This window comes from Gracilinanus agilis, unplaced genomic scaffold (genome assembly GCF_016433145.1).
Source record: "Gracilinanus agilis isolate LMUSP501 unplaced genomic scaffold, AgileGrace unplaced_scaffold56460, whole genome shotgun sequence".
NCBI classification, from domain to species: domain Eukaryota; kingdom Metazoa; phylum Chordata; class Mammalia; order Didelphimorphia; family Didelphidae; genus Gracilinanus; species Gracilinanus agilis.
The window spans coordinates 1-11,732 of NW_025391866.1; the positions used below are offsets into that span (position 1 = coordinate 1).

General features: G+C 55.5%; 2 protein-coding genes across 2 annotated transcripts; one reads left to right on the forward strand and one right to left on the reverse strand.

The window, feature by feature from the left end:
- Window positions 1-659: 659 nt before the first annotated feature.
- Window positions 660-8,657, forward strand: CFAP73 (cilia and flagella associated protein 73). Its single transcript, XM_044684842.1, has 7 exons — window positions 660-718; window positions 2,574-2,679; window positions 3,260-3,364; window positions 3,627-3,890; window positions 4,477-4,698; window positions 7,274-7,432; window positions 8,501-8,657. Exons 1-7 carry the CDS (start codon window positions 660-662, stop codon window positions 8,579-8,581), a joined length of 996 nt encoding a protein of 331 aa, XP_044540777.1. The 3' UTR covers window positions 8,582-8,657.
- A 68-nt stretch (window positions 8,658-8,725) lies between these two features.
- On the reverse strand, window positions 8,726-11,726 carry LOC123256159 (ATP-dependent RNA helicase DDX54-like). The gene is made up of 4 exons (XM_044684840.1): window positions 11,668-11,726; window positions 11,474-11,578; window positions 11,249-11,349; window positions 8,726-9,597 (listed from the first exon to the last, which is right to left on the reverse strand). Exons 1-4 carry the CDS (start codon window positions 11,715-11,717, stop codon window positions 9,365-9,367), a joined length of 489 nt encoding a protein of 162 aa, XP_044540775.1. The 5' UTR covers window positions 11,718-11,726; the 3' UTR covers window positions 8,726-9,364.
- Between the last annotated feature and the right edge of the window lie 6 nt (window positions 11,727-11,732).

Here is an 11,732-nt window from a genome sequence, read left to right on the forward strand (position 1 = left end):
CTCTTCTCCCCTCCCCTCCTCTCTCTCTCTTCTCACAATATGGTTCTTCTCCTGTCTCCTCGCCTCGGTCTCATTTTCTCCAGCCTCCATCCAGGCGGGCCTCGAATCCCACGTGGCTGCAGGAAACCTCTCAGACTACCTTTCATCTCCCCCACATTTCCGCTGTATCTGCTGTTTGCGCGTTGTGGCCTGGATTCGAATGCTGCAGGCCCCTTGCGGGCAGGGGCTACTTCTGTCTTTCTTTGCATCCCCGGACTTAGCACGGTGCCTGGGACCCAGCGACCGTCTCATAAACGCTCCTTAAGGGATTGACGAGAGCCCTAAAACTCAGCCTCGCACCTCCGGGCCTCTTCCCGTGGCAGTAACCGGAAGCCGGTATAACCCCGCCCCATTCCGCGTCAGCCTAAGGCCCATTCCCGGGTTTTCTGCCTTTCGCGGCAGCACACTGAGAGCCAGAGGATGCCAGCGCCCGCACCAGGCAACGGAACGTTGTGCTGACGGTTGCCCTAGCAACCGCGTGGAGGCCGAGCTCCCATTCCTAGAGCTTGCACTGGGAGCCAGCCTCGGCCCCCCCCCCCTCCCCCGGCGCGCCTAGTTCGTGTGAGCACTTGCAAGACTCCAGGCTTCCCAGCGAGGGTAGGGGCGGCCGAACCGGGAGCATGGCTGTGCCTTGGGAAGAATACTTTCTCCTGGTCTCGGAAAGAAAGCCGCGGGCTGAGTAAGCGGGGAAGGGGACCGAGCTGGGACGGGGCCCCGCCCCCTCGACAGACCCCGCCCCCCAGGGCAGCCCCTTCCCAGAGCCCGCTCCGGGCTTTGGTCCTGAGGGAGGAGGGGCGGAGTAAATGGGCCGAGGGCCGAGCGGAGAAGCGGATCGGAATCCTGGCAGGGAGCTTTCCCAGATCTGCCCGGTGGCCGAGGGCTGGGGGAGGTCTCAGCCCAGACATCTCTGCCCCAGCCATTTCCTAGCACGGGTTGTCCATGCCTGGCACCCTGCGGTCCTTCTGCTCCCGCAGCTTCCTGTCTGCCTGCGTTTGGAAGGAGGCTTCCCGATTAGGAGGAGGCAGCCAGAAAAGCACCCCCAACCCCTGGAAGGAAAATAGGGATCTAGAATGTGAGAGCGGGGCTCCCGGACTATCCGAGCTGGGAAGGCGCCGAGAACCAGAATTCTGACCTGAACTGGGAGGGGCCTTACAACGGGCAATGTCCGAGCCAGCAGGGATCTTGGAGCCATGAAATCTAACCCGCTCATTTTACAGATGAAGAAACTGAGGCATGGCGAGATTAAGTGACACCCCCAAGGTCGCCCAACTAGCACGTGTTTGAAGGAGGATTCGAACTCGTGTTCCTAGCTCCAAGTCGGGGGCTTAGCCATCGTCTTAGCTAGCTAGCTCGCTTCTCTGTAAGGATGCAGTCTCCCCAGTAGTCCGGAAACTCCTCGAGGCCAGAGGCTTCCCCTTTGTCCCTTTGTAGCCCCGTTGTCTGGCACGGTTCTTGGCACGTAGTAACTATTTAAGAGAAGCTTCTTGAATAAAATCATCTCACTCTGGAAGAGCCTTTAGGACACAGAAACCCTCCTCAGCCCACACCCCGGATTGTCTCCCTCCCACCCACTCTCTTGGCTATCTGGGCAGTTTTTCACTTGACCATTAATCTACACTTCCATAGGTACTTGTTGCCTCTGGAGTGCAGGGATTGTTGTGGTGGCCCCAGTGCCCGGGAGAATGTAAGAACATAATGTATACTGGACAGACTGATTTTCCTTAGAACATAATAGGATCACGCAGACCTAGTACCAAAAGGAACCTTGTTTAGTTGGTTCAGTCGTGTCTGACACTTCATGACGTCATTTGGGGGTTTTCTTGGCAAAGATCCCTGGGAGGGGTTTGCCATTTCCTTCTCCAGCTTGTTTGACAGATGAGGAAACTGAGGCAAACAGGGTTAAGTGGATTGCATGGTTAGTATCTATGGCTGGATCTGAACTCAGGTCTTCCTGATTACAAGGCTGGCCCTCTGCCCACTATTACTCCCTAGCAGCCCTAGAAGGGACCTTAAAGGCCATCTAATCCAAAAATTTTCGAATAAATAAATAATATATAATATAATTATATAATTATATAATACACATTATTATATAATAAATAATTATATGAATATATTATGTATGTTATTGTATATATAATTATATAAATAACACATATTGAATAAACTGAGTCATGGTCATATAGACAAGGTAGGATGATGTTCCATTGGAATTTCTGGCACCATTGGGGAAAATGTGAGGGGAGGGGCCCTCCATGTTCCTTATATCATACCAAGTAGGCACCCAAGACTGGCCCTTGCCCAACTGATTGGCTCCTTTAGCCTCCTCTAGTAAGAGAGGTGCCCCAGTCTTCATCTTCATCTCCTCCTCCTCTTCTCCTTCTCCCTCTCCTCCTCCCTCTCTTTCTCCTTCTCCTCCTCCTCCTCCTCCTTCTCCTTCTCCTCTTCCTTTTCCTCCTTCCTTCTCCTCCTCCTCCTTCTCCTCCCCTTCCTCCTCCTCCTCCTCCTCCTCCTTTTCTTTCTTCTTCCCTCAGGAAGACACCAGTTCATGAGGACAATTATATCAGCCATGCTACCCAGCTGCTGGAGAAGAAGCAAGAGATGGTAGAGATGGAGGAGACTCTGCAAGCTAAGAAGGAGGTGACTTTGCTGTTGACTCAGCCTTGTCTTCAATATGAGGGGAGAGGAGGGAGGAAGAAGATGGGGCTGCCAGCCTGGGGGACTCTCCCAGCTTCCCGGGATGCTGGCCATCCTCTAGATGCTGGGGTACCACAGAGTGCTCGAGCAGTTTGATTGCGCATGTCTATCAGTACCCGAGCTCTCTCTCAGCTGCAGCAGAGTTGTGGAGATGTGTGCCCTGGTCTTGGTGGGCACGGGGAGATTTTGGAATGGAAGGAATCCAGATTGGGATTTGGAGACCTGAATTCTGATTCTTCCTTGGCCACGAAATCGCTGGGATATGTGATCTTGGGCAATCACTTTTGTAAAAAGAGGGCGTTGGACCAGGTACTGTCCTAGAACCCTCTCAGCCCTGACATTCCCTGTTCTAAGGACCTGCCAGTTCCGAGGTTCTACAGTTCCCAGTTCCTGGCTCACTCCCTCTCTTCTGGTGGCTCAGCAAACACTCGGTGACCTGTAGGAATGGGTGTGTGTATGGATGGGGATGGTGGAGCCCACCTCTGGGGTCCAGCTGAATCCCCCTCTCCCTTCCCACCCTCAGGAGTTCAAGGTAAAGATGTCAGCTCTGAAGCAGCGAAGGGAGGCCCTAGAACAGAAGGAGGAGGCACTGAAGGAGTCCATGATCCGCTTTGACAAGTTCCTGAAGGTGAGAGGCTCTTGGGACAGGAGGGAGCTCGCCTCCTAGGAAGCTGTCTGGGACTCTGGGCACCCTCTGCTTCCCTGGCATCCACAGAGGAGGCCCCGCAGAGCCAGCTTAGACCTCTAGCCAGGCTCAAGCCTCCTTGGTGCCTCCTTCGTGCCCAGTTCTGTCCCTTGGCATTGCCCGTCACTCCCCGTCCCCAGAATGGCAGGGCTATCTCAAACCCAGGGGGCAGGACGGGCAGAGTCCAAGCCCCTCCTTTGGCCAGGACACAGAGGCCAAGCAGAGCCGGGCCATGCGCCGGGCAGAGGAACAGCGGCAGAAGGAGGCCGAAGCCCAGGCACTGAAGGAGGAGTTGGAGGGGCTGGTCCAGAAGAAGGAGCAACTGGAGCAGACGCTGAATAAATACCGACCCTTCGCCCAGTACCTGGAGCAGGTGGTGGCCCAGTCAGAGGAGGTGAGCCCCGGGCGGCCTCCGCCATGTAGACACTCTCCCTCCTGTGTACCCCTGACCACTAGGGACTGGTCACGAGCCAAGATCGACTCTCATTAAAAAATGTTCATTGGTGTCTTTTGTTTTTCTGTCACCCACATTTCCCAACATATCTCTCCCCGAGCCATCCTCTATTTTCTTTTCTTTTTAATCCCTTCCGTCTTAGAATCAATGCTGTGTATTGGTTCCAATGCAGAAGAGCAGTAAGGGTTAGGCAAGTGACTTGCCCAGGGTCACACCACTAGGAAGCGTCTGAGGCCAGATTGGAACCCAGGACCTCCCGTCTCTAGGCCTGCGGCTCTATCCACTGAGCCACCCAGCTTTTTAGATACATGAAATAGAATATATAGGATTACCACGGAAACCAACTATGTTGAAATGTAGTTATAAAAATATTTTCAAATACAAATTATAAACAAAATCTTTTTGTTTTGACCCCAAAATTAGTTAAACTTAAAAGTAAAAAATAAAATACAAATTACAGCTGCCCCAGGTGGAGCGCCTCTGCTCTCGGTACACGATTTCCCTGGTCCGTAGAAGGGGGCAGTTCTGTTATCCCGCAGGGTCGTCGTGGGAAGGAGGCCGGACGTCCCAGGTGAGCGGGGACCGCGTCCCTCTGCTGCAGTTTCAGGAGATCCCCGAGCTGATGGCCCGCTTCGGCGGGCTGGCCGACATTCAGGCCATCCTGGCCGAGCGGGAGCAGGCTTTGCACGAGGCCCTGGAGGAGGCCCGGCTCGAGCTGCTCAAGCTGGTGGAGGACAAGAACGACGAAATCCTGCGTCAGAATAACCGGCTGGCCGAGCTGCAGCTGCGCCTGGAGGAGGTCAGGACGGAGGCGCTGCAGTGGGTACGTGGAGGCACAGCCAGGGCCCCCTTTCCCTTTCCCACGGGCTGCCCAACGGGGCGGAACATCAGAAACGTCAAGAGACTCCTGATGACAAATCCAGGGTTCTTCCTCCTGCGCTGCTCAGGGGCCCCCAGTCATGCCCTGTTCCCTCTAGGATGACATACAGAGGCCTCTGGCTGGCCTCGAAAGCCCTTTCCAAAAGGCTCCGAGCTCTCCTTCCAGCCTTGTTGTCTATCACTACATCCTCTATGGTTGATTCATGCATCGATATTTATCAGGCACCGAGGTGGGGCAGTGGAGAGACCACCGTGTCTCTGCCCAGAACTCCTGAAGACCCAAGTTCAAATCTGGCTTCAGACGCCTAATAGCTGTGTGACCCTGGACAAGTCACTTCACCCTGTTGGTCTCGGTTTCCTCATCTATAAAATGAGCTGCTGGTGTAAGAAAGGAAGTTGATATAAAAGGATAGATTTAAAAATATTAGGATTTTAAAGGGTTTATTGATAGCCATTTAGGAAAATGAAGCCACGTGCCTGTTAAGAGTTAGTTTGAAAATACCCGGCCCTGTTACCTCTTCCTCCCATCCTGGCTCAAGAGAAAGTACCAATCCAGTCCTTAGTCTTTATACTTTACATTATTATGCTTCCTGCCCACGTGATTATGTGAGAGGAAGCCAGATGGATCATGGGAAATGTAGTTTGGAAGAGCCCTAAATGTCCACAGGAAGTTTAGATCAGGGACCTCAGAATTAGTTCAAGGACTCCCAAATTTCCAGTGTCACACTGGAGAAGGAAATGGCCAACCGCCTCAGTGTCTTTGCCAAGAACACCCCAAAAGGGGCCACAAAGAGTTGGACACCATCGACATGACTGAACGAGAAGCATTTTAAAGTAACTCCAGCCCTCAGTTTATCTTACAACAGGGGAGGCAATAGCCAAGCTGGCTTTCCTACTGTTTCTATGTCTCCCATCTCTGTGCCTTTGCACCGACTGTGCCCCGTGCCTAGCATGCACTCCCTCTTCTGCCTCTGGAATTCCTCTGAGGCTCCCCATTTTACATAAGGGGCCTTCCTTTGCCCCTTAGCTGCTGGTTCCTCCCCTGGAAATCGTTGTCTCCATATCATCACTGCCTAGTAGTGCCTGGCACACCGGGCACTTAATAACGGGCTTGGAAACAATGTTAGATCACCTGGTCCAACAGAGGCAGTGCCGGTGACTGTAATGAGATATATATATATATATATGTATATATATATATATATTTTTTTTTAAACCCTTACCTTCCGTCTTGGAGTCAATACTGTGTATTGGCTCCAAGGCAGAAGAGTGGTAAGGGTAGGCAATGGGGGTCAAGTGACTTGCCCAGGGTCACACAGCTAGGAAGTGTCACATTTGAACCCAGGACCTCCTGTCTCTAGGCCTGGCTCTCAATCCGCTGAGCTACCCAGCTGCCCCCTTATATATATTTTTAAAAAGCATGCTAGGCACACTTTTGAGTTTAATCTGCATTACTAAAATTCTCCATACAAGATTCTTAAGTCTAGATCAGGGGTTCCCAAACTTTTTTGGCCTACCGCCCCCTTTCCAGAAAAAAATATTACTTAGCCTCCTGGAAATCATGAAACTATTTATTGAACTCAGAATAGAATGTAATACAAAAATAAGTTTGGCCATCACCGCTCCCTGGATCGCTGCAGCACCCACCAGGGGGCAGTAGTGCCCACTTTGGGAATCACTGGTCTAGATAATCAATAAAACAATAAATCTGGCCTTAGACACTTCCTGGCTGGGTGACCCTGGACGAGTCACTTAATCCCCATTACCTGGCCCTCACTGCTTTTTTGCTTTAGAACCGATACACAGTACTGATTCTAAGATGGAAGGTGAGGGTGCTTTTTTTTTTTTTTTTTTAAATTAATTAAAATTTTAAACATTAAAAAATCACTAAATCCAGGGCTGATTTGTAACCTTTTCCAATTTCAGAGGCGTAAATACTCACCTCGAAAATTTAACAATCAGTTTTCCGCTGCCCATCAAAGCCTGGTCTGTTGTAGTCAGAAATCTTCCCTATGTCATTCCCTCTAAGTTCTCAGGCAGCCTTTTTATTTTAAGACGCTGCCCTGGATGGGGAGCTTCCTACCTATGTCAGTCCATCCTGTTGGTAAAGGGGTCATTAGGTTGGCTTAGAAGCCGCCTTCCTCTCTTCCACCCATAGCCTTGGCTTTGGCCTCTTGCTCCCAGGATCTGCTATTTCAGCAGCCTCAAGTCTTCTCTTTGGCCTAACTGGACTCAGTGTGCCTGAAACAAACGGGAGGCCGCATATGTCTCTTCTCAGGCAGTGGAACTTCTGGCACTTTTTTTGTCGGGGGAGAGTATTTGAAAGGGGACCAAGGACACAGTCCTCTGGATTTCCTCTTCAGTCTACAGTCTAAAAACTGAAGGTTCAAGTGAGGGTTTGGGGACCCTTGTGAGTTGGCACTGAGTGCTGGGCAAACTGGGAAGAAGGCCAGTGCGGATGGATGGTGCCCACTCTGGGCCCTTTCAGCCAAGCTCTGACTCCTCTCCGGTATCTCCAGGAGTCCAGGTGGGTCCACATCCAGAACACGGCGGCCCAGAAGACTTTGCTTCTTGGGCAGATCAAGATGGCAGCCCTCAACCTGTACCAGAAGGTCTGTAAGCAGAGGAAGGAAGTTCCCGAGTTGGCCATGGAGGACACAGAGGGGCAGCTGGAGCAGGTAAGTGGGGCTGGACGCCCCTCTACCCTGGTATGTCCTATTCCTTTCTGCCTCAGCCTGCAGATGGCCATTCGCTCCAATTAGAGTGGGATCTGGCCCTGGCTCTAGCTTACTCTCAATAGCACTTGAGTCGCCTTCCTCTCTCTGGGCCTGTCTGGGTTAAACGAGATGGTCATTCCCAAGTGACCATCTAAAGGCTTCTCCTCACATCCCTGACACTCTCCAGGTTTGTGGCTGCCCTCTTAAGGGCGAGTCACTTGGCCCCCATCGCCAGCCCTTCCCACAGTACTGCTTCTAAGACAGAAGTTAGGGTCAAAAATGAAATAAAGGATGACTTGGGGGAAGAGCTATATTGGGAAACACAGTATTGAATAGAAAGGCAGAAGGTAAAGGGTAAAAAAAAAAAGAGAGAGATTTCCCTTCCCCAGACCTATCTTTCTGTCCCCGTCCCCCAGCCTTTCTCTCAGCCCCCAGACCCACCCAGCGGCCCCATCATTTCTCTGGCCATCTCTCACAGCCATCATCCCCTTCTCACACATTCACATAGCTGCCGCCCTCATTCAGACCTTCATCACTTCTCAATGGTTTATAAAAAATTTTTTTAAACTTGATCCTTAGAATTGGTATTAAGTATCAGTTCTAAAACAGAAGAGTAACAAGGATCAGGCATTTGGGGTTGTGACTTGCCCAGAGTCACACAGCTAGGAAGTATCTGAGGCCACATTTGAACCCAGGACCTCCCGTCTCCAGGCCTGATTCTCTTACCAGGGCCCCCAGCTGTCCCCCTTGGTTTGATCAGTCGTCCCCATGCACAGGAAGCAAAACTAAGTGGCCCCTCTGGGCCAGGCACTGTGCTAAAGCGCTGGGGATACAAGGAGAAGCAGACGGCCCCCCGGCTCCAGGAGCCCACAATCGAAGGGGGGAGACAAGCCCACACCAGGGCTCCCCTGCAGACACCGGATAAAAAGGGGCCAAATCCAAGGGGAGCGCTAGAAGAGGGGCGGGGAAGGCTCTCCATACCGCAGTGCCCCCTGGGATGACTGACCACAGCTGTGGCGGGGCCCCCAGGTGCAGCTCTACTTCCAGGATCTTTCCGCCATGTTGGCCAAGTCTCAGCAGGGAGACCCCAGGCCCCCCGCTGACCGCTAGGCCTCTTCCCTGCAAGGAGCTGCTGACAGGAGAGGTAGGACTGCCCCATCCAGCAGGGAGGAGGGTGTGGGTGGGTGTCTGGCTGCTCTGTTCTGAGTCAGACACATACCATTAATCCTTCACAGTCAGAGAACAATTCACCAATGTGGATTCAAGGTTTATTAGGCACCTGCTGGGTGTAGCGGCAATGTGTCCCCCAACCCCTCGGCTTGCACCCCATCATCTCTGGGAGGCCCTCTGGGGGGTTCCCGGGGCCAGTCCTCCAGGATGAGGGAGCAGCAGGGCCTGAGCAAACAGGTTCCTTCTCTTGGGCGGGAGGAGGAGGGCAGGAAGCGGGCAGCCTCCCGGCCCAGACCCAGGCTCAGACCCAGGCTCAGGCCCAGGCCCAGGCCCAGGCCCAGGCCCAGGGATGTTCACTCCCTCAGACCAAACAATCCATTAAATTTGCATTATTCCTAGTCTCATCAATGAATCACTCACTTGGAGTGAAAAATCCGTCAAGTATAAACTCAAGGTCAGCACAGGACGGAGCTCCGTGGTGGCCTTGTAAGGGGACAGAAAGAACTTGGGGAATCTCCTTTTCCAAACTTCCAGCTCCTGAGCCGTGAGCGCCTCGTATGTTTTCATGTTCGCCGCCTCCCCGTCAGCCCGGAATTGGGAGCGAGGCCAACCCGGGGAGCCGGGACCCCGCAGGTCTCTGGTGGGAACCTGGGAGGGGGTGCAGAGCAGGGACGCGTCTCCCTGTCAGGCAGCAGGCCCGGGGCTCGGCTCCTCAGCGGGATCTCACATCTTCTTCCTCATCTTGCCCTTGCGGCTGCCCCCGGGGCCCCTGCCGAAGGCGCTCTTCCGCAGCTCCTGCGCCCGCCGCCGGTTGCGGGCCGAGAGCTGCTTGAGGCCGCCTCGCTGCAGGAAGCGCTGCTTCTCCGCCCGGCGCCGCTGCTTCAGGATCTGCTGCTTGTTCTTCAGCTCGGAGCGCACGCGCCCACCCGGCCCCTGCGTGCGGCCCGCCGATGCCCCTGCAGGAGACACGAGGGAGGTCACCGGGGCTGCCCCACAAATGAAGCTGCTCCCCGTCACCAGCCGCTCAAAGCGGAGCTGGGAAACGGCCCTCGGAGCCCTTCGTTCTGCAGCCAGAGGCTCCGGGAAGGGACGGGGAAGCCGCATCGGAACCTCCAGACGCCGACTGGCTGTGGGACTGAGCAAGGCACTGGCCGGGGCAGTCTGTGCCTCAGTTTCCTCGTCTATAAAATGAGGGGGCTGCCAGGGGCCTGGGTGGCTCCTTCTGGCTCTCTAGCGGTGATCCTAGTTGGAAATGGAGCTGGGGGGCCACGGAAGCCCGGGCTCCCCCCAGGCCCTTCTCTCAGGGAGTCCATCGGCCCCAGAAGAGCAGAAGATCTGCACGTGTGTCTATCTGGACAGGGAACTGAAGCCAGGCGGGGGAGGGAACACTGGCCCGAGTCTAAGGCCATAAGAGCAGCGATGACAGAAAAGTAAACGAGCTGAACAAGCGGCCCACCGAGGCAGGTGCTCTTGTCACGGGTGCGCCGCTGGGCTCAGGGAGGGCCGCGACAGCAGGTACATAGGTGAGGTACCCGGCTCTTACTTCTCGGGGTCCTCCGAGAAGCCGGGCAGAGGCGGGGAGGTCCCGGGCCCAGCTGTCCCAGGGGGCCCACACACAGGCCCTGCCTCCAGAGACAGCCCTGAAGGCCCCCGATGGGCACCTGCCTTTGCTGCCCCTTCTCACGTGCCAGCCAAACCAGGCCTGCGGGAGTAGCCCACCCTCTGCAAGGCCTCCACACCAGGCCTCCTGCCTGCCTCCCTCGGTCCTGTGGCCGTCTCAATGGGAAGCCCTCCTGGGGGGCTGGACCTGGTGGCTGGGCCCTGCTCTGGGGCAATCGCCTTCCCCGGCCATACAGGCAGCCATTGGGGCACCCGATGGGTTTGGTCGGCTTAAAGACGAGGCGCCCATCTTGGGGGGCGCCGAAAGCTGCCCCTGCCCCCTCCCTTCCCAGCACGCTCCAGCCCCCAACCCAGACCCCCCCCCCCAGGAAAATGAGACTGAAAGCTGAGGGGATACAAAACAGCCCCACGTGGCAGACAGGACAGAGAAAGGCAGCTGGGAGCAAAGCTCAAGGTACCAGCACAGAGGAGGCCCAGGTGGGTGGTCAGGAGGGAGGCAGAAAGCCAGCGAGTGCACGCAAGCCCATGCACACCCATATGCATGCCCAGCAACCTCAGCACGAGGCCAGCCTCCGCTCTGGGTCAGGGGAGGAGGGGCGGCCCCGGCCTCCTTTCACAGACTGCCTGCTCTAGCCTCACAAGGGCTTTCAGCAAGGCTATTGCTCTCCCCATTTAACAGATGTGAAAATGGAGGCTAGAAGTTCAAGAGACTGGCCGGGGGGACAGAGCTCTGCAGAGGCCCAGGGAACCTGCCAGCCAGCCTGGAGAAGCCACACACCCGCCCCCCTAAGGGCTGCCTATCCTTAGCTGGGAGTGCTGCCTCCCCCCCACAGGGATTCAGGGAGGGGTGAAGGGGGGGGAGTCTCCTATAAGGGGGCGCGTATGCCGGATAGGAGGGGACCCCAATGGTAGGGACTCCAACTAGGTTTCCCCTCCAGTCTGGTGGCTCCAAGGTCCCAGCCCTCCCCTGCCTCAGTTTCCCCTCACCTCGGCCTCGACCCCGATTCGGGCCTCTCCTCTTGGCCTGGCCCTCATCCTCCTCGGAGTCCCGGTCCTCGATCCTGTTCTTCTGCTTCCACTTCTGGTAGCTGAGCTCCAGGTTAAGGAGGTCCCAGGATACACAAGGGCTTTGGGGGACAGCCGCCCCCTCCCCCATTTACAGCCAGAGCCCCTGGCCCAGGCCCCGCCCCCACAGGCCCCGCCCCAGGATGCAGGTCTCTCTTGTAGGAGCTGCTGATGTAGCGGCCGCTCTCGGTCTTGATCTTCTTCTTGTCCTCCTGGCCGGAGCTGCCCACAAAGCGCTTCCTCTTGCGGTCCCTGGGGCAGAGGGGGAGGGGCGGCTCAGCGGGGTCTTGGGCCGGCCCCGCCCCCGCCCCGCCCCGCCCCGCCCCGCCGCGGGTGCTCACCACTTCAGCTGCTGCCGCCCCCTGGCCAGGCTGGGGGTCTCATCTCCCATCAGGTCCAGTACAGC

Bases quoted from the DNA above. Each gene is read 5' to 3' on its own strand.
- CFAP73 (XM_044684842.1), top strand. From the start codon at position 660: ATGGCTGTGCCTTGGGAAGAATACTTTCTCCTGGTCTCGGAAAGAAAG. The intron at 2,680-3,259 runs GTGACTTTGCTG...TCCCACCCTCAG, and splicing joins CTCTGCAAGCTAAGAAGGAG to GAGTTCAAGGTAAAGATGTC. The intron at 3,365-3,626 runs GTGAGAGGCTCT...TCCTTTGGCCAG, and splicing joins GCTTTGACAAGTTCCTGAAG to GACACAGAGGCCAAGCAGAG.
- LOC123256159 (XM_044684840.1), bottom strand. From the start codon at position 11,717: ATGGGAGATGAGACCCCCAGCCTGGCCAGGGGGCGGCAGCAGCTGAAG. The intron at 11,350-11,473 runs GCATCCTGGGGC...CCTGGAGCTCAG, and splicing joins AGCTCCTACAAGAGAGACCT to CTACCAGAAGTGGAAGCAGA. The intron at 9,598-11,248 runs GTGAGGGGAAAC...TGTCTCCTGCAG, and splicing joins GAATCGGGGTCGAGGCCGAG to GGGCATCGGCGGGCCGCACG.